The 21,978-nt window shown below is 37.3% G+C and overlaps 1 protein-coding gene across 4 annotated transcripts in view; it reads left to right on the forward strand.

Moving 5' to 3' along the window:
- The window catches only part of LOC109223273 (protein SHOOT GRAVITROPISM 6), a 44,002-nt gene that overhangs the window by 14,229 nt on the left and 7,795 nt on the right, over window positions 1–21,978 (forward strand). For all 4 annotated transcript variants that reach the window (XM_019387517.1, XM_019387515.1, XM_019387516.1 and 1 more), the window contains 26 exons: window positions 2,151–2,240; window positions 3,444–3,521; window positions 3,802–3,869; window positions 3,951–4,050; window positions 4,145–4,321; window positions 4,709–4,798; window positions 4,942–5,007; window positions 5,190–5,288; window positions 5,391–5,465; window positions 9,329–9,388; window positions 10,460–10,549; window positions 11,008–11,129; window positions 12,043–12,172; window positions 12,296–12,375; window positions 14,551–14,686; window positions 14,889–14,970; window positions 16,137–16,282; window positions 16,476–16,556; window positions 16,634–16,734; window positions 18,450–18,688; window positions 18,766–18,875; window positions 18,995–19,123; window positions 19,324–19,398; window positions 19,473–19,606; window positions 19,723–19,795; window positions 19,967–20,098. In XM_019387517.1, the coding sequence (XP_019243062.1) occupies window positions 2,151–2,240; window positions 3,444–3,521; window positions 3,802–3,869; window positions 3,951–4,050; window positions 4,145–4,321; window positions 4,709–4,798; window positions 4,942–5,007; window positions 5,190–5,288; window positions 5,391–5,465; window positions 9,329–9,388; window positions 10,460–10,549; window positions 11,008–11,129; window positions 12,043–12,172; window positions 12,296–12,375; window positions 14,551–14,686; window positions 14,889–14,970; window positions 16,137–16,282; window positions 16,476–16,556; window positions 16,634–16,734; window positions 18,450–18,688; window positions 18,766–18,875; window positions 18,995–19,123; window positions 19,324–19,398; window positions 19,473–19,606; window positions 19,723–19,795; window positions 19,967–20,098 (2,763 nt within the window). The remainder of the gene's footprint in view (window positions 1–2,150; window positions 2,241–3,443; window positions 3,522–3,801; window positions 3,870–3,950; window positions 4,051–4,144; window positions 4,322–4,708; window positions 4,799–4,941; window positions 5,008–5,189; window positions 5,289–5,390; window positions 5,466–9,328; window positions 9,389–10,459; window positions 10,550–11,007; window positions 11,130–12,042; window positions 12,173–12,295; window positions 12,376–14,550; window positions 14,687–14,888; window positions 14,971–16,136; window positions 16,283–16,475; window positions 16,557–16,633; window positions 16,735–18,449; window positions 18,689–18,765; window positions 18,876–18,994; window positions 19,124–19,323; window positions 19,399–19,472; window positions 19,607–19,722; window positions 19,796–19,966; window positions 20,099–21,978) is intronic.

Raw genomic sequence — 21,978 nt, forward strand, 5'->3', positions numbered from 1 at the left:
TAGAGGAAATAATAGGGGTAAGGGACTTAGGGTAAAGGAAAGGGTATAGATTAGGGAAAATAATATTGTATAGCCGCTTTCAAAATAGTAGCGGAATATATATACATTCTGTATGTTATATTAATCTACACAAATAGGTAATTACTCATTTAACAAGTGTCTACAGTCTAGGGGTGTGCATTCGATTTATCGATTCGATTTTGACCCTTATCGATAATTATTTATCGATTATCGATTTGTACATATGCTTATCGTTATCGTTTCAATAAGGTTTCGATTTTTTCGATTTCGATTTATCGATTTTGGGGGCTTATCGATTTGGTTATCGATTACACCAATAAGAAAATTTGCGGGATTCCACGGAAAGTATATCGCTATAAACGCGCCTAACTAATATGGACAAAAAGAAGCTAAAATAAGACGAACACCATTTATAATATAAAAATTGTGTCAACAAGCACATGCAACAAAACTAAAGTAAGGGATCGAATGTATGCCACCAACACTCCAACGGTATAAAAAAATAAAACAAAACAAAACACATCATCACGGCTAATTTTATTTTCCATTAATTTGAACTTCATTCCCTTGATCTTTAAATATGATCATTCCTTAAATGTGGTAGAGGAAATAATAGGGGTAAGGGACTTAGGGTAAAGGAAAGGGTATAGATTAGGGAAAATAATATTGTATAGCCGCTTTCAAAATAGTAGCGGAATATATATACATTCTGTATGTTATATTAATCTACACAAATAGGTAATTACTCATTTAACAAGTGTCTACAGTCTAGGGGTGTGCATTCGATTTATCGATTCGATTTTGACCCTTATCGATAATTACTTATCGATTTGTACATATGCTTATCGTTATCGTTTCAATAAGGTTTCGATTTTTTCGATTTCGATTTCGATAACAAATAATCGATTCGATTTATCGATAAACCGATTCGAATGCACACCCCTAGTCACCCTAGTCAGGAAGGAGGATGGACAAGCAGCATAGGTTGATATAGAACATGTCCCCATACATTTTTGTTTGTTGTTTGGAAAAGAGAAATAACATATGTGCTGCAAAATGAAAGGTGTATACAAGGTAACCACGCTACTCGAACTCCTGAACTCCTTTTATTTTTTCTTGAAATGGTAACAGATTTCATATATGATAATAAAGTAAGCCCCAGCACAAAGTTTGTGCTGAGGGTAGTACAGGACATATTTACACCCAAAAAGCTATTCTTGTCCAAAATTACAGTGCCCCAATTAGATCAACTAAAGATTCTACATCCTGTACTAGAGCATCTTCACACCAAAAGTGAAGCAAAAATATACAATTTATCTTTATCTTTTGTTCATGGTTAGCAATATCTTCAAAACATTTGTTGTTCCTTTCCCTCCAAACTGTCCACCATATGCAGGCAGGGATAAGACCACCACCTCTTGGTTGTTGCACATATGCCTGTTTCTTTCCAGCAAGCTAGCAACTCTTCAGTAGTTCTGGGCATTATCCATGTCAAGCCTCTCATGCTCAAAAAAAGCTGCCACAATCTATGGGTGACCCGACAGCATAAGAAGAGATGACTGTTTGTTTCACTTTCTATCCCACACAAGAAACACTTTGAACAGAGTGGCATTCCTCTCTTTATTAGAGGAACTTTATGCCTTGGTCCTACTATTGATGATTGCTAAAATCTGACTTGTCAAAAGAATATAGAAATGCTTGATAACCAAGTTCATGTAACGTAACTTGTTAACCACCTTACTTATTTGAACCCTTAGGCCTTTACCACATTGAAAAATGTCTGAAGAAAAGGGCATAGGAATTCAGACCAAGGGGTTTATCTTTGACCAAAGTGCAGACAAATATCCTTGTATGGTCCTTTGACCAAAAAAATTTGTTGAACCTACTCATTGTAGTAATGGTAACTTGAGGTTCTATTCGATGTTCTTCTGGATATAGTATGCCTCAATTTGTATTTATGTTGGGATGCCGCTTGTAACTTATCTCGAGAGCCGTTTAGGTTTCACTCATTAGAGTGATGTATGCCTGTTGTTATATGCATTCATTTCATTTTACATGTTGCTAGATCATTTCCATTTCTACCATCATTCTGATAAAGAGAGGGAGCTGACTATCTGTAATGTGTGCAGGATCTTACTGTCATATTATCAACACTGCTTCCTGTGGTTTGTAGGAGCAATGACAAAAAAGAGCATTCAGATTTCTCAGTTGGGCTGAAGGTCTTGTTTTATTTATTCATTTATTCATTTTTATCTTAAGAGTGAATTCAATTGATTTACCAGCTGATGGTCTTTTCCTGCTGGAAATAGTTTAGATTTTATTAACAAAAGGGGAAAACACCCGGGATACAGCTCTATAGAACATCAGCACTACATGAATGAGTTAGATTCTAGGAAACCCATTCAATCATCTACACAGAGGGGGGTTTTCTTTGCACTTCAAAAATATTCAAGAGATAACAAAATGCCCTTAATTCATTACCAGTGAATTTTCCTCCTTAAAAAGCTCTTCTGTTGCTTCTTGCCATACTGTCCAAAAAATGGCACGTGGAAGGATCTCCCTAACCTTAACTGATTGTCCTCCTTGTTCTCCTTCTCCAACTTCTAAGGTTCTCTCTCTCCAGCTTATAAAAGGAGATCACATTACTTTTCGGCATCTCCCATTTAACACACATCAGACTAGATGAAAAATTACACAATTTTGAAGAAAGATCAGTACAAGAGTAGATGTGCGACCTATATGACCTTCTCCAGACTATGCATGAAGCACCAACGCACATATTTCCTCTCTCCTATGATTTTCAGTAGTAAGAATCACACTACTAGCAGCTGGCCACTAAGAAAAGGGAACTTTTTCGGTGTGCCATTATTTTGCAGATAGCTACCTGCGTGAGGGAAGCCTTTGGATTCTCTCTTCAACAGAGCATTGTAGAAAGATCTTACATTTAAAAAGTCCGATGATACTCCTTCCACTCCCAGCTTGGATTGTGGCCTTAGTCTGTTCATCCACATGTCTGAATAGATAGTTTGGGTACTTGCGTGCTGTCCTTTTGAAGAAGATTGCTGCTATTATTTTCTCAGTTTGGAGGAAAGAAGCTCTGTTGATAATAAAGTGGGTAATGTACAACCTGTAAAAAATGAAGCTTTCTGGGGGTCTTGGTAAAGACATCTAAAGCTTTAGAATATCGGGAGGCTAACAACCCTGGCCACCCTAAATACCATTCTTTAAATTAGTAGCTTCTCTAAGGTTGTATAGAGTTGATTTTCCTTCTTCCGCAAGTCCTTGGCCATATTAACATACCAGGGCTTTCTTATTGCCATGTGACAAAGATCTCCTTCATCTCTTAAAATTGTTCTAATATATCTTCACGATGTTATATTTGATTAATATATAGTTCTTTTGGCTTTTTATGCAAATGGCAGACTTATAATGAAGTTCAGCATTGTTTCCTAACAATTGGTTTGGTGTACCCGGAGGATCTGTTTGTCTTCCTTCTCAATGTGGGTATTTTCTCTTTCATGCATTCCAATGCGTGAACTGTTTTTGTGATATTATGCTCAGTTTATCACCTACCAAGGAGGCAATTGAAAGGAAATCAAAAGTTTGTAATAGGGGAAAAAAACCTTTTTTCATTTTCCTCCCTTTGTTTTTGAACTCTAGAATTCAACCCTTTCTTTAAAAAAATGAAATGGCGAACTTGGTTGTGAGATAGTGAGACTTGATTATTTACTAGGTAATTCTTCCACTAAATGTTTTGTATTTGCTCTTTGCTGCTGCCAGAAATGCAAGCTGAAAGAAGAACCTCAGGCTGTTGGTGCACTTTGTGTATTAAAGCATTTGTTACCCAGGTTATCTTTTTACACCTTATTTTGTTAATGTTAATTTTATCTTCTCTTTCCCCATGTGACGGTCATCGGCTACTTCTATAGATTGTCCGAGGCTTGGCATAATAAGAGGCCTTTACTAATTGAAGTTGTGAAGCTGTTATTGGATGAGCTTAATTTAGGGGTCTGTAAGGCTCTTGCAGAGGTATTTAATATTTGAATGTTTGCCTTAGTGACCAAGTTATGCAAACACTTACTCTACTTCTAGACTCTATGTGATTATGTTGCTGGCTTTGTAGCTAATTGTGGTTATGGCTTCCCACTGTTACTTGGTTGGTCCTTCTGGAGAGTTGTTCATTGAATATCTTGTTCGCCACTCTGCAATGTTTGGTCTGCACAGAGATGATACTGAGAAATCCAGGGAATTGAACTCGTCAAATGATGGTTATTACCCCTTTGTGTACAAGAAAATAGAGGTATGCATCTCTTGTACAATATTCTGGAACTTGCAGTGAGTGGTCTGTTCCTTGTCTTTGTTTCAACATTGCTACCAATTTCATTTCTTAATCATGGTTATGTTTCGTTGCTTGCCCTTCTCTTCATGTGTGATCGAGAGAGAAGTGCTTCCTATGGCTTTGTTTTTTTTTTTGGGGGGGGGGGGGGGGGTTGCGCTGGAGAGTTCACTCATTGTCTTTGTGGTCAGATGAGGTAGTTCCTACTCCCCATCAATGGGGAATTTTCAACTTGAGATGACTCCTGCATATGTTTCAATTAGCGTGTCAGAATTTCTTTCAGAATGCCATGCCTGTTGCACAGATTTAATTTTGTATATTCTAAACTATAAGATGCTTGAGTTCTCTCAGACGAAGATGGAGGTTGGTACACTGTCAGAATTGAGGGCAATCTGTGAAACGGGTCTTCTTCTAATAACTGTTACTGTCCCTGAGATGGAGGTATGGGAGTTTCCGTCCTTTGTTGAGAAATTTCAGTTTTGTACTCTTGTGTGAACAGATTTTAGTTATTTGCTTTTTACCTCCTCTTCTTATGCTTATTATCATTTGTGGGACTAACTGAATTCAGTTTGTGCTGATTGTAGCATGTTTTATGGCCATTTTTGTTGAAGATGATCATACCGCGAGTTTACACGGGTGCAGTTGCCACGGTATGGGATATTTTCTGTCTACTTTTGACTTCCTTTTTTGACATGGTTCACTACCTGTTTTGCCTGTTGAAAATTTCTTCTCTTTAAAGCTTACATGCTCTATTTGCTATCGATAATGGGGTTTCACATCTACTTTTTGTATCATAAATTCATAATAACTCCTTCAAGTACCTTCTTTGTAGGTCTGCAAATGCATATCAGAATTGTGCAGGCGTAGATCTTCTCAAAGTGGTGCTGGGGTTTTGGAATGTAAAGCTCGTGCTGATATTCCGCATCCTGAGGTAATCAACTTTAGTTTCACTGAGCAGCGGAGAATTTTTATATGTTTTCTTTCATGTTTAAGAAATGTATATAGCTACCTAACCTCATTTTTGGTCTCTTAGGAACTTTTTGCACGCCTGGTTGTTCTTCTCCATAATCCTCTGGCTAGGGAGCAGTTGGCAACCCAGATTCTAACCGTAAGTCCTGTGTCTAGCATCTTTAGACTATAATAATTAATGTAGTTTTTAAAATGTTTCTCTTGGGTGTTAAGTGCGGCATATTATTGATGGTAAAAAAAAAAAAAAACAAAAGCTGAATATAAGGAGTATTCAATGGGCCCCTCAGGCTTTGGTTCAATGGTAAGAGCACAATGCGGGTTAGGCAAACATCATCACGAGTTCGAATCATGTCGTGGACAAAAGTTCAGTATTTAAGCATAGAAGGGTAAAGGGGAGGACCCATTATCCAACAAGTTTTGTACCGTGTGCCAGTTGGCCTTCGAGGATTCCTCGCGTATAAAAAAAGAAAAACAAGGAGTTAACATCAATGGACTTTAGAGGCGTATATTCTTATGGCACAATCCATCCACTGATATGTGCACGTGTGAATCTTATTTGTGCTTCAAAAATACGAAAGATATGACAGAATCTGATTGAAGTTCTACTCCTTTCCGTCGAAAGACCTAAGTTTTTTCCCTCCAAACAGTCTGCATCATGGCTTGCGATGTAACATCCCATGGGCCATGATCTTCTCTGTTCTCTCCTTATAGTTTTTTACCGTCCAACATTAAAGAGGCTCCTTTTGGACAGCATTATTCAGCTAAATCCAGACGACTTGGTTTGGGTTATTCATCTTGGGTTGGTCTTTCTAGAAAGTTGTTTGGGGCTGTTAACTCAATGATGAAGCAATCAGTTTGAGAGTACACTTGCTTCTAATTGGTTGTGTAAGGTTTCCAAAGGGGTTTATAATGTCTGGCCCACTCCACCTATTGCCTTAAGGTTTTGGGCTGAATTCTCTGATTCTTTCACATGGTATAAGAGTCAAACTTTGGTAAGTTCGTTTCATGACCGTTTCTCTCTCAATCTATTCTATCACTTTGGGCTTGTCTCATCTATCTCTCAATTTATCATACCAAGCCACTAAATTTGCTTTAGGACACTCCATCCTGTTGAGCCTACTCTCCCTTTCTACTCTAGGTCCTCTCTCGTCTAAATCAAATCTACCTTCAGGCTTCCTAAAAAAAGGAGGAAAAGGAAAAAAGAAGAAGTCTGAAGTGCATGCATAAGCCCTAGAATCGGGTTACATGTGTGGAAGGGTGTTGGAGAATACACTTGTGCTTTATTGGTTGTGTTAAGGGATTTTTTAATGTCTTGGGACACTTCACCCATTGTCCTAAGATTTTGGGTTGGATGCTCAATTTTTTTTACACAATCTATTATTAAAATTAAAAGGCTGATGACGAGAAGTACTGTATAGGAACTATGTATTTACCAATTATCGTCCTTAATAATTGGAACTGTACTTGCTGACTATTACAGGATGCAGATTAAAGTTAGTGAATTGCCTTTGGATGTCAATTGGTTGAAGAAGAATTTTTGAATATTTATGCAGTGGTATAGAAGGGATGCGTTAGATATATGTGAGTCCTACCTGTTTGGAGAGATTTTTGTCATGTTCTGAGGAGTATTCTGTTGCTCTGGTTTTCGAAATAGGCAACAAAGAGGAAGAAACACTTCTAGGACTCTGCAAATGGAGTTCTGAAACTGACAATTCTCCGAACTGGTTTTTTTTTTGTTGTGGGCAGCATTGACTCAGTTGCATGACTTTCCATCTTTGATTTTGTAGAGCTGATTTTGTACTTCGCGCAGAGACTACTATTCTTTTTGGGTAGAATGTAAATGATTTCTTATTCACTAAGTTTTTGGGGTGTTGATGCTGAAGTAAAGATTACATGGTGCCGCATAAACCTGCTATGAATGGTTACTCTTATGGTTTTTAGTGTGCTTGGATTGGATGGCATCGCTCAGATCTTTTATGACATATTCATGCTCCAAGTGTGAGGCTAAAAGAGTAGTTTTCTTGCCTTCGTTCTAGAATAGAAGTTTAGCATTATTTCATGAAAATAACTTGGCCCATCAGCATGTATCCACATACTTGGTGCTAGAGGCAGCAAATTAGCCTGTTTCATTACAGCTGAGTGCTTCGTTAGCTTGATAATTTTGTGTCAAGCTTATGGAAAGGCCATAGCTTGTCGTGTCTGGTATGCCCCTCCGCCAATATTTGAATAGTAGATGGCACCTTTCTTTCTTTTTCCAATGCACTTGCCACAAGTTCAGGATGAAGCACGTTCCACTTGTAGAACAAATTTATCTACATACCGAATTCGCTTCATACTGAACTTTTTGACCTAATTTATGTACATGTTGAATGTGCTTCATCCTGAGCTTTTTGACCTACTCCCCAATGATCTGTCTTGTTGACATCAAGATGAAATTTCTATGTACTTGTTTTCTTGAAATGGTAAAGGTATTACTGAAAAGGTACCAAGATGGTATCGGAAAGCACAGAACTCTAGAAAGACCAGGAAAAATTCTATGTACCTTTGTTTTCGTCATCCACTTGCTGCTCTAAAAGAAATTCTTATGGTTAGTGGAATGAACAGAGCAAGTTAGACGTAGCTTTTGTATTGGGTATTTTGGAAGTAGGACATTTAAACTTGGGTAACATTGTGATTTAGATGCCAAAGCAGTTAATCATAGGTATGATGAACTGCTTGAGAGAGTCAAAGTAGACTAATGTCATTCAGGCTCTATGTTTTTATAGTGATTTTACAGGTTCCTGAAATTCTTTTTTTTTTCACTTGACTGTCTTCTATCGTCACATAGAAGGCATTCACTCCACCAATTTGAACTGTAGAAATATTATAGTTTTCATATATTTATAAGCATATAAAATTCCTCTAAATGCAAAGGATGTAAGGAAGGCAGGGGAGAAGAACTTCTGCATGATAATAGTCTTCAGCATCCGGAATAGTTGCTATGACTTCTTCATGGCCTTTTCATAAATTCATCCCACTATTATGTCAATGATTCTTAGGCCATCTGGATGCATTCTTTTTAGTTGTCTCCTTCTGCTGTTAACACCCAAGTAACAATGACCCTCATTTTATTCTGACAAAGTGATGTTCCCCTCTTTTCTGCATCGGTTTATCAGGAAGGGTCCTCTATTTGTATATGAAGGTCAAATGATTCTGAAATCTAATAATAATTCTTTTCCCTACTCCTCGATTTGGATTCCTAAGGCGCCCACGAAGGTGTGCTTTTTTGCATGGCTAGCGGCGAGGGGAGTGATCTTGACTGCTGAAAATCTTCGAAAGAGAGGAATTACACTGGTTAGTTGGTGCTACATGTGTAAAAGCTCAGGGGAAGAAGTTGATCATCTTTTGTTGCATTGCCTGTGTCCTCGGCTTTGTGGAGGGCAACCTTGAATTTTTTTGGTGTTCAATGGGTGATGCCAAGCACTATAAAGGAGATGTTATATAGCTGGGCCGGTTTCCGTAGAAGAAAAAAGCAAAAGGCGTGGAAGTTCGCACCGTTAGCTCTCATGTGGATAGTTTGGGGGGAGAGAAATAGGAGAGCTTTTGAGGGGATTGAGTCTCCTTTTCACATCTTAAGAATAGTCTTTTATCTTTGATCGCTTTTTGGTGCACTCATATAGCCCATACTAGTATAGAAGATTGGGAGTCTTTTGTAGAGAATCATGTTCTGATGTAAATTCTCTACTATTTGGTATACTTCCTGTATACGGGAGTTCTCTCCCTTTTGATTAATACAATTTACCTTATCAAAAAAATCTAATAATAATTTTGTGAGAATGCACGGGAGAAAAATCTATTTTTAACAATGATACAATGAGCCGTATATATAATACATATTCTACTCCTACTACATATGGGACTAGGACATATTCTACTCCTACTACATATCGGACTAGGACTATTTACACATAACTATCTAACATTAATTTATGATTTTGACACGTTTCACTTTTGTTTTTTCAGGTCTTGTGTTATCTGGCACCGCTCTTTCCAAAGAACATTAACTTGTTTTGGCAAGATGAGGTATAAACAGATGCAATTTGTTAACAAACTGACTTTATTATACTTTAGCAATTTTTTTACTGGTTTTATGATTGAAATTATTCGCTATATGAACAACCAGACAATTGAAGGTTGATGTTGAAGGTCTAATTATTTTCTAATTAGCTAAAATTGAATTATCACTATAAATATTTTGATAACTATTAGCTAAATTATTAAGTTGCTTAGTATTTTTCAACCTAAATTATGGGGTTATAGTGTATGTTTCAGGTTTGATCATCTTATTTATATTGGAACTTCTAAAAGTAACACTTTTTAACTTGAACTTACTGCTATTTGGCTAAGTTATCCTTTTTCTAGTTTATTTACCCTCGCAAGAGTAAACTGTTGGCGTACTTTCGAGAGTTGAGACCAGATCTTTGAAGTCCCTTGACTGATGTCTTGCGACTAGGTTCATTTTGGGATTTGCCCTTTGACTTATTTTTCCAGTTAAATTAGCAGATGTTGAGAGCAGTTTACGCAATTCATTCCTTATCTGCTTTCTCTGCCTTTGCCTACTCTCCTCACTGTCACTTCACTCTTCTTTCTAAGCCCCTATCAACCATCGCATCACACTGCCGCTTCACCTCTTGCAGCCCCCATAACCTCTTCATGGAGGTGGACGGAATAGGTTCGTGTAAAATGGGTAGTGGAGGGGTGAACGACAACAGTACATAGGCTTGCAGGGAAAGGTGCAACAAGGGTGCATGGAAGGGGGAAGGTATAGCGTAGGAGCTACGGGACGGTTAGAGCGTGAGGCGAAGGGGCAAAGAGAATGTAAGCAAAATGCCATGAACTTATATTGCGAACATGTCCAAAAATTTATATTGGTTTTAGCAAAAGGTAAATAAAGGGATAAGAAAAACGATAGTTCAGGACGATGGGGGAAATTAAAATGCAGATCTGAACTCTAGAATTTGTAACATAAGGGGGCTGAAATAGGATAGAAACTCTGTTTATTCCCAAGAAATATTGGATACTTTGCTTTTGTATGTAGTACGGAGACTAGTTTCGTCTCTGTCTTAATGGGTTTTCTTGTTTGCTAAGCTCTAGATTCCAAAGATGAAGTCATACGTGAGTGATACAGAAGACTTAAAGCAGGATCCTTCATATCAAGAGTCTTGGGATGACATGATTATCAATGTAAGCACTAGTAACTTTATCCACATGCTTGAAACATTGAAATTTGTCTCCTCTATCTTTACGTTCAAATTATTGTTCAAGGCTACATAGATCGACGTGTAGGGGATTTGTTGATCCTTGATATGTTGCTTTGTATCATAAATAAAATTGCCGCAGAGAATAAGCATGAAAAAACTACAAAAAGCAATGAGTAATTTTCACTACTTGGAACAATTAACATTTCTCAATCTCTTAAAGCATGTTGCTTCTGTAGGAAACAATGACTTATCAGCTCCCGGTTATGCGAAAAATTCTGTGATTGCATCTCATGTTTTAACTTTTTTTTAGCTGTAAAAAAAGTGTAATTTCATTAATAACCCAGCACTAAGATAGTGCTTCTCATGTTTAACTTTCAGCAACTTGAAGTAAAGTTTCACCCTGCCTCAATATGTATTGGACCTAAATTTGTCTATTGACAGTTTATTGCAGAATCTTTGGATGTAATTCAGGATGTTAACTGGGTTATATCACTTGGAAATGCATTTGAAAAGCAATATGAACTTTATAGTCCTGATGACGAGCACTCTGCATTGCTTCATCGGTAATGTCAGCTATCTTCAATTTGATAACATCACCTGGAACTGCAAATTCTTTTTATGCTACTCTTACTACGCTCACTTAATTAGCTTATTTGTGTTAGGTACGCCCGTTGTGCATGCCTAATAAATTAAAGTCTACAATTAAATCAATTTTTCTTAATGCTAATTCAACGTATAAATTGTCATACAAGCTGCATATCTTATCTTTATCAAAAAGTTGGATATCTTATCTTGGAAGTCTTTTAATTTATTTTATTTTCTTAAAAGAACCTGAATCTATTTTTGATGTATTAGAATCCTTATGAGAAGACTAAGGACTAGGAGTTTGTTTTGATTCTTGTAAATATGGGGGACTACACACCCTTTGTGTAGTTTGTTATTCATATACAAATATTACCTTCTCAAAAAAAGAAGATATTCTACTTGTTGAATTTTTTTGTTCGGTCTAGGATGGGTTGTCTACGTGACTAATTGCAGATTCATCCTAGCTTTCTTCCTCATGTTCTTCGGGAGGGTTTTCTGGATTCCCAAATCTCACCTTCTAGCAGCTCCTCTTCACTCAAAACTGAATAAAGGCTTTTAATTTTGAGGCCATAAAACTATTTGAGCCTCTTTGAAAAATATATTTCCCAGCATTGAAGACTAAAAAGAAAAAACGGAAGAATCTCTAGAAGAGAAAATTATCAGCTTTATGGTTGAGGTACCGCAGATTTCTCCTCACAGAAGCACCATTAAAATGTGCAAGTTAAACTTCCTTGCTGCTCACCGTTCAGTTACGCTTTAAGTGCAATTGTCACAATGTTTAGATAGCTTCCTGCCTCTGCAATAGTACCAAATTATGTGGTTTGATGCTTAGCCAGCAATTTCCATCTTTTGTAAGAAAGATTTTCTTGAGAGCTCGATATTTCTTTTCAGGTGTCTTGGAATTTTACTGCAGAAGGTTCATGACAGAGCCTATGTTCGCGCTAAGATTTATCTGATGTATAAACAAGCCAATATTACGATTCCAACAAATAGACTTGGCTTAGCAAAAGCCATGGGATTGGTAATTAATTTGAAATCAGACTATTGTTTTTCCTAGTTGGCAAATTTGTTAGAAATAGAATCCTAATGACTTTGAGTCATTGGAGTTATCTTGCTTACAGTGTGCTGATTCAATGTTGCATAGGTGGCTGCATCACACCTAGACACAGTTCTGGATAAGTTGAAAGATATCCTCGACAATGTTGGGCAAAGTATCTTCCAAAGGTGATGTTTGAGCCATGAATTAATTGAGTTCTTTAAGTCTTCTTGTCGTCTGAAGTTTCTTTAGACTTGGTAATTCAGATAAAGTAATTATTTTATTAATGTGGCAGGAAAGTTCCTGTTAACAAGTAGTATGTTAGACTTGGTAACTAATTTCATCATCTTGAAGGGCTGGAATTTCGTAACCTTGTTCATTTGGAACTTTGTAACTATGTGCACAGGCGGAGCCATGATTTCAAGCTTATGAGTTCGGGATTCTAATCGTTTTTAAGTTACTGGGTTCTAAATTAATAATTTATACATATTCAATGGATTTTTTAAGACAAATATAGGGTTCGAACCAAAGCTACTAGGTTCGGCCGAACCCTCTCCCTGCACTCTGGCTCCGCCCCTGACCGTGGGGATACTCTGAAAATTGGACTAGATGTGATTGATCTTATGGGACTTAATTAAGATTTCTGTCTCAATCCAATTTTCAAAGTTATCTATGATACAAACATCTTTAGTAATAACTTCAACTAAAACCTAGTTGCATATGGTAATTGTTATGTAGTGATTCATCCTATACTATTATGCTTATTTCATTGTTTTATATATGCTTTTATCTCATGTGCGATAAAATAAAGTTTTCCGTGCAAAAGTAGGATCATAAAACACTTGATTGCCCCCAATACTGATCTACCTATTTCCCTAGTAGAAATTGGTTCATGATGTTTGCCAGATGCTTCAAGTTTCACGTTGTAAGGTGTTACCAGTGTTGTGAAGAGCGTGAAGCGAGGAAAAGCGACAAGCCTCTTTTCGCTTGAAGCGTGAAGCGAGAAGCGAAGCGCTCGTTTTTTTGAAGTGAAGCGGAATTAAAAAGAAAAATACTAAAATAAATACTGCATAGACAACACACGTTACACATGTAACTACTTACAAAAAATGTAACTGGCAATACTAAAAAATTGGCAGTGAGAAGGACAAAAGATGAAGAGCTGAAGAAATTTTTTTTGGCGGCATTTCGCTGCAATTTTAAGGACTGAAACGAAAATAAGAAGGAGAAGAGAATGAGAAAAAGAAGAAAAACTTAAGGGGAAAAAGATTGGCAGCATTTCGCTGCTATTTTAAGCACCGAAATGAAAAGGAGGAGGAGGGGGGGGGGGGGAGGAGGTGATACGCTAGTCGCTGCTAGGCATACCTGGACTTGAAAATTGAAACCCTAGTCGCTGCTTGCTCTGTTGCTCGCTGATTTTGTAAAAAATGACTGAACTTTTTTTTTTGTCAGCGACTTAAAAGACAGAAGCGAGCGCTTCTCGCTTCGCTAGGGCTTCTCACTTTTTTGGCAAAAGCGGACATACCTGGGCTTGAAAATTGAAACCCTAGTCGCTGCTTGCTCTGCTGCTCACTGACTTTGTAAAAAATGACCGAGCTTTTTTATTTGTCAGTGACTTAAAAGACAGAAGAGACAGAAGCGAGCGCTTCCGTCGCTTCTCGCTTCGCTAGGGCTTCTCGCTTTTTTTGCAAAAGCGGATATACCGGGGCTTGAAAATTGAAACCGTAGTCGCTGCTTGCTCTGCTGCTCGCTGATTTTGTAAAAAATGACTGAGCTCTTTTATTTGTCAGTGACTTAAAAGATAGAAGCGAGCGCTTCCGTCGCTTCTCGCTTCGTGGGCAAAAGCGGACGCTTCAACTTGCCTGTTACGCTTCAACCTACAGAAGCGACACATTGGCCGCCTCGCTTTGCTTCACGCTTAAAGCGCTGAAGCGAGCGCTTTTCACAACACTGAGTGTTACCAACTACAGAAGCGACACAGTGGCCGCCTCGCTTCGCTTCATGCTTAAAGCGCTGAAGCGAGCGCTTTTCACAACACTGGGTGTTACCAACTATGGAAAACTAGGAAATCAAAATAAATGAACTGACATGTCCATCTAAATTAAAAGAATAGAAAAAGAAAAAAAGTAGCAGCATATCAGCCCTATAAAAAGTATATCCTCCTTATAATTAAGAAGTTGGAACAGCTTCTGCCGTGTCATGCAATTCTCTTACAGAGTAACAACCCATTTTGTGTCAATTTGGTAATAGATAGCAATAGTCACTTTGACAGACGAGCTTGTGGCAACTGTGTACTACCATTCTTATTTTCTCGGTATTGCATCTAGAGTATTGTAAGCATTGTGAAGATTTTATTGCTGCAGAATTCTATCATTTTTCTCGGATAGAGGTAAAATGGAAGAATCTGATGATATCCATGCTGCTTTGGCGCTAATGTATGGATATGCTGCAAAATATGCTCCCTCAACTGTTATTGAAGCCAGAATAGATGCACTAGTGGTATGTAATATTGTCGTTTCCCCAGATCTGCTATTTTCATCCTTTATTAGAATATGAATTTTTTGATCTTTTGGGTTCCATGTATTATAAGCTTATTCTTGTCAATAGGTGCAAGTTTTTTCTTAAGTTCATTTTTAGCGCATTGCATAATCAGCTCTGGAATATAATTTTTCGAACTATATGGCTGCTGTATTCCTTACAGGGGACCAATGTGCTGTCACGACTTCTTCATGTCCGCCATCCTACAGCTAAGCAGGCTGTCATCACAGCGATTGATTTATTAGGTTTGTATGGATTCCATTTTTGGTGCGGTAATGGAATATGTTTTCCATATCAACAACTTTTCAGTTTCTTATATATACTAGCTTGCATGTAGTGCACGTGGTTGTAAAACTTAGAACAATGAATAGATACTGGTCATCTTACCCAAAAGTTTGATAACACCAGGTATTATAGTAAAATAAATTAGTGTCAAAGTGTTAAGAAATAAAATATTGGAAGTATGTTTTGAGTTCTGTTCTGCTATCATAGATTTCATTTTGTTCACCTTCTATTAATATATATTATTTTACAGAACAAGTTGTAAAATAGTTTTAACAATTGAGAAAAGAAGAAGTTGTATAACCTAGTTTTATTTTTCCGAGTAAGAAATGAGGAAGGCTTAAATAATTCTATCTTTGCTTACAAAATTAACTTCAAATTTATTTTCTTATTCTTGATTAAATTTTTTCCTTTATTCAATGTTAGTTTTCTAAGATGAAATACAAAAGTAGTTTTCTTGCATATATCACAAATTTAAAATATATGATTAACTAATTCCTTTATTAAACAAGTCAATTAGGCAACTTCATTCTGGTAATAGAGAGTCTGTCACATCCACAAGAGTATAAGTCCACCAATATTATACGGGAGGGAATATTGGGCCATTAAGGGCCAATACATCCACTAGATGAGTGTTGCAAAGAAGCAAATGCTAAGATGGATGTGCGGTCATACAAGATTGGGCAAGATTAAATATGACAAATAAATGTGCGGCCTAGAGGTCAATGAAGTGGGTTGAGAACCATGAGGTCTCGGGTTCAAATTCCAGCGGAGTGGAGGCAAAAATACCATGTGACTTCTTCCCATTTGTCGAATCCTTGGTGGACAAAGTTACTTGTACCTGTGTTGGTGGGAGGTAGCAGGTCCCTCGTGGAATTAGTCTGGGTGCATACAAGCTGGTCCAGACACCATGGTTATCCAAAAAAAATATATTATTCTCTTTGGAATTAAGGTGTTGCTGCTGCTGCTGATGATTATCATTGCAGCAGCAATCATTTCCACATATTTGATGTAAATAAAAGTGAGCATGGTGTTGATTAAACTACAGGGTTTTTTGAGTGCATCATTGTGCTTTAGGTCAGGCAGTGATAAATGCAGCTGAATTTATGTGTGTATCATTGTGCTTTAGGTCAGGCAGTGATAAATGCAGCTGAAAGTGGTATATCATTCCCCCTGAAAAGAAGAGACCAGTTACTTGATTATATATTAACATTAATGGGCAGCGATGAGGGGGATGGATTTTCTGAATCCAACACTGAGCATCTGCGCACTCAGGTTTGTGTATTGCCTATGAATAACTATGATTTCTCTGCTCAATGCCATTTCACTTATCTTCATCAGGATAACCCACTTTTATGATATCAACAGATCGTATTGATATGATAAAACCAGACACCAAGATGGTGAATGGAATGTAAATTACTCTAATTTCCTCTTCTTGTTTTGGAAATTGGTTTTTGAATTGCAGTCGTTTGCTTTAAGTGCCTGCACTACTCTGGTTTCGGTAGAGCCAAAATTAACTACTGAAACAAGAAACCTTGTTATGAAGGTGATTGCGTTTAGTTTCTTCATCCATGAGGTGGTCGTGATTTGTTTGTCCTCTTAACATCTTTTTTCACTTGGCAGGCCACAGTTGGATTTTTTGGCTTGCCTAATGAGCCTGCTGATGTTATCGACCCCCTTATTGGCAACCTGATTACTCTTCTATGTACAATACTCATTACAAGGTACTTCCCTCTCTGGTTAACTTGTCTTTTTAATTTTTTTGTTTGTTTGTTAAATTAAGCTATATTCTTAATGTGTAGCAGCTGCTTAATTACTTATGGAGATAATCTCTTCGCTTAATTATCGAACCAATCAGACTAATTCATGTTGCATATTCAATAAATAAAACTAGCTATAGTTGAATTATCCCAAGAAAGTAACTTTTCTTACGAAATATTGCAAAAGTTACAAAAACGACTTTGAAGTCTAATTTAATCAATGCATTAACAAATAAAGAATACGGAGTTGTTTCTAAAGAAAAAAAGTGAATCATGCACAACGTACATAAATCTATTTTCGTTGGCTGTGCGGAAGACAATGACATGCATATCCTCGATAATATACTTGGCAACAGTACATTATGAGATTAAAATTATAACTTTTGGATGGTAAATATATTTGATACGCGTGATGACCGTTCGCCAATATTTGACAAGTACAGTCTAATTGATCCAATTAATAGAATATGGTATACCAGTCTCGTACAGTTAAGATATGTTTGTATCTACAGAGAGGCCATACTGAATCCAAGTTCTCGTCCCTGCCATTTTGTAGCCTATGTGTAGGTCTCTATCTGCTTAGAGGTTACACATGCTAAATCTGTTGTATCCCGAAAGCTGAACAATTGATGGGTTTTCTCACCCTCCAGTCTTCGGGGAATGGGGAAGGTTGCCACAGCATTGTTTCTACCTGCTATCTTGACATTTTTGTCAAAGGAGTACTGCAGTTTCTTTTTAAAATAGCCAAAATTGAATCCTGCAGCTTTTTTGTGAAATAAAACCGATTTTCTTGACTATGGTGCTTTGATTAGCCATGAGATTCTGGCAATGGCAAAAACTAGTGTGAAGCTTAGGTGAGGCAAATTCTCTTGTTCCTAGTTGAATGAAGATATTTCTTATGAGCTTGATACACATAATTGAAGAAATCTACATCCTACGCTTCTTTTCATTTATGTGTGAAGTGAAGTTCCTTTAAGCCCAGATCTTAAATACATCCTCTATCGCAATTTATGTAATGCACTTTACTTTTTAGTCTGTCCCAAATAGAATGATATCTTTCTATATTTAGAAACAATTTAACTTTAAACTTCCCATTTTACGCCTAGTGAGATGATTTATAGCCACAAACTTGTTTTAGACCATAAGTTTCAAAAGTCTTTCTTTCTTGCTTAAACTCCGCTCTCAGTCAAAGTGCGTCACATAAAATGAGATAGAGGGAGTACTTTTTAGGATATCAGAATCGTGAGTATATGTTCCCAGAATGAAAAATGAATAGCTTGAGCCTTTGGGAAGGATAAACTTGCAGGTCGTGTCCGTCAAGTTGTCTAAACTGCACATCAACTTTTTTAAAATCTACAACTTTTCAGTTTAGATTGAAAATTGTGCTCATCAAAATGCAGAAGAATGTTTGGAGAATTTTTAAAAAGCAGAGCTGCACGCTATTATTCTATAGACTGAGACGCGTATCGGCAATAACTTCAATAGTGGAAGGTTAGATAAGAAGATCTATCCATGATTATGTCTGTGTGTGTGAAACTTTATTTGCTGTGCTTGGATGGCTTCTTGGTACGGGAGGATATGAATGTATGCATTAATTGCAGTCAAGTAGACCGCAGGCCATGCATTATGATTGGTTTTTTTTTTCTCAACTGATGTTTCTGTTGCTTTCTCGTAATTAGTGGAGAGGATGGAAGAAGTCGAGCAGAGCAATTATTGCACATATTGAGAAAGGTCGATCTGTATGTTTCCTCTTCTTTGGACTACCAGAGGAAAAGAGGGTGTCTTGCAGCTCATGAGCTACTTTTCAAGTTTCGGATGATCTGTATCAGTGGATACTGTGCACTAGGATGTCAGGGAACTTGCACCCACAGAGAGAAAACTGACCGTGCTTTACATCACACCTTATCTAATTTGCCTTGTAAGTGCCTTTCTTTTGCATAGATTTCATATTAGATTTTTTCTTCTACTGACCTAATACTTTTTCCTTGATACCAGCTGCATTTGCTTTACCAAGCCGTGATGCTTTGCGCTTGGGAGAGCGTACAATGATGTATCTTCCACGATCTGTGGATACAAGTTCTGAAGTCCGAAAACTTTCTGTTCAGGCAAGCTTCGATATTTTCCAGCGAATCTAAGTGGCCTATGTGATTGGCATGCAGATTTTTTTTTTCTTCTGTTTTTCGTTTCTTTGCATCTAACAGATTTGATGTTTTTCTTCTGGCAGATCCTTCATCTATATTTCAGTATATCTCTATCACTTCCAAGGCCTGCAAAATCTGGTTTCAGCAATGACATTGAATCATCCTATAGTGCTTTGTCTTCCCTTGAGGATGTTATAGCTATTCTACGAAGTGTGAGTTTTCCGAATGCTTCATTTTGTTTTTTTCTTTTTTCTTCTTTGTAAATCTTTGCCTGCTGAAAGAATATTAAAATGACAGAACAGTGTGATACCTAAGTATTTAATGAGAGCGCGCTGTAATACCTTAGTATTTTAATCACTTTGCGTCTTCAGTGTATAAACCTTTTTGCTTCTGAACTCATTCATATTTGCAGGATGCTTCAATTGATCCATCAGAGGTGTTTAACAGGGTTGTTTCATCTGTTTGCATCTTGCTGACAAAGGATGAGGTATCATTTAGCTTGTTATAAAGTGCTGGCCAGTTACGTGTTCTCTGTAGCCTCATGTTATCCAATATGTGCAGCTTGCTGCAGCTTTGCATGGTTGCTCAGGTGCTATATGTGACAAGATCAAGCAATCTGCAGAAGGTGCAATCCAAGCAGTTAATGAGTTTGTTACAAAGAGAGGGAATGCGCTGAATGAGACAGATATTGCAAGGTATTCTCAGCCAAACCAATCTTAAACTAGCATTGATACTGACTGAAGTAGTTAATTCAACTTCGAGGATTGACAAGGTTTCTGTTTAACTTTGGTTTATATTTTTATGCCAACAGAACAACACAATCATTGCTCTCAGCAGTAATTCATGTGACTGAGAAGTATTTACGTCAGGAAGCTCTTGGTGCTGTATCTTTGCGGCGATTTCTTTTTAACCACTGAATAGAATATGTTTACACGTTATGGCTAGATTATCAATTTTTCCAATTCCCTTATTAGCCAATGCGCTATGTTTTGGTTGCATTTTTGTAGTGTTATAGTGTGTTGGTTGCCATCAATCTTTTCTTTAACTGTGAGAAGATATGTTCCCTTGCGGAGAACACAAGCTCAAGAATTGTTTTCAACGAAGTTTTAGCTGCTGCAAGAAAGGACATAGCCACAAAAGATACATCTAGATTACGGGGTGGCTGGCCAATACAGGATGCCTTCCATGTGAGTATCCTAATCTGTTGTCTGGTGGCAAGTTTTTCATTATTCAGATCTGCTTTGATGTTTAGTAGAATTAATATGCAACGCGCCATAGAAAATAGTTGAAGCATCAATGATCAAGGAATGGAACTGGGTAGCAAATAGGAGGAACTATAAATAAAGTACACAAAAAAGGGAGGAAATACTCAACAGAATGTCAGTAAGTAAAACTGAATATGAAGGACTAGTTACAAGATAGCCACATAGAAGTATGAAAAATATTGTCTTCTCATACATCAACTTTTATGTTCTTGAAAAATTAAAGCACATTGACATACTCTGCATGATTAAGTAAACTGCAACTCGTTGAATCAGGTACTGAGGCTGGTTTTTATGTTGGTTCTCATGAATAAATGGAGGATCATTATTTCCATCCTTTAGCATATCCCTGGAACTAGTTTGGGATTAAGGCAGTTAACTGATTATATCAATTTGCGCAGGAGCTGGTAGAATTGGCATTCTGATAGCCCTTGAATTGGTTCTTCTCATTGACAAATAGGTGATCAGTTTTTGTAACATTCAGTGTAAGAACAAAAAATAATTCGATGTTGTGCAATTTCAAAAGGTGCTAAAGATCTTCACATGGCTTGATGAAATTACATCATTCAGTGAGGCTCCAAAATTTTACTAAACCTCTACCCAAAGAACATCCAAAAGACGAGTCATTTAGATTCAGGACCTCATATTTAATCTGGCGAGACAGTAGACAGAAGTACTTAATTGAACTGTGTATGTGAGATAAAAAGTACAGCAACTTATGTTGCTAACTCATTTCATTTAGGAAAGCTTATGTGGCCGGACAATTATTAAAAGATTTTAGGTTATTTTAGCCAAATGTATGATCATTACCATTTTTAATGGTAGTTTTATGGTTAGATTATTATATGAGTATAATTACATAGCTGGTCCTTAGGAATTCTGACTGGTAAAGGCCGTGAACAAGGGTCGAAATGAACCACCGTCTTCAAATAAAGTATTTTCTACGGTAGCACCATGAATGGCGCTTTCGAAATGAATCAATATGTTCTTGTGCGTGGCCCTTTACTTTCTTTTATTTGAAGTGTTAACTGAAGTTAATTACTTTTAGAGGGAACTCCACACCTTGGAGCTTTCACCTTTTTAGAAATGTATTGTTTTATAGTGTTTTGAGATGTACTCTTCCTAGCTTATGTTGCTTTTGATAAGAAATAAACCTGGGGCTTTACTCAACCCCAAAAGCTAGCTCAAGAGTGAGGTTCACCCAAGACTATATACAGAGACCTTCCCATCCCCTTTTAGACAATGCGGGACATAATATGGAGGCCCGACATCGGGTAAACCAAGAATTGGGATAGGTCGGGCTCTGATACCATGATAAGAAATGGAACTTGGACCTAACTTAATCCCAAAAGTTAGCTCATGAGGTGAGGTTCACCCAAGACTATATACAGAGACCTTCCCATCCCCTTTTAGACAATGCGGGGCATAATATGGAGGCCCGACATCGGGTAAACCAAGAATTAGGATAGGACGGGCTCTGATACCATGATAAGAAATGGAACTTGGACCTAACTTAATCCCAAAAGTTAGCTCATGAGGTGAGGATTGCCCAGGCCTATATAAAGTGACCTTCCCATCCCTCCACAGCCGATGTGGGACAAACTGATCAATTTATAAATTCTTCTCTTCCTGCTTATATGTCATTGGGGAAATCCGAGATCCTCAATGATGTCAAACCTTTTGTTCATAACACTAATGACGAGAACCTATGCCATGAAAGAAAGAAGAATGCTAGAATAGGGGACAACAAAATCATCTTGGTTTTGCCCATATAACCTAAGATCTAAATTTTACATGATCATGCT

The sequence above is a fragment of the Nicotiana attenuata genome, chromosome 3, assembly GCF_001879085.1.
Source record: "Nicotiana attenuata strain UT chromosome 3, NIATTr2, whole genome shotgun sequence".
NCBI lineage: Eukaryota > Viridiplantae > Streptophyta > Magnoliopsida > Solanales > Solanaceae > Nicotiana > Nicotiana attenuata.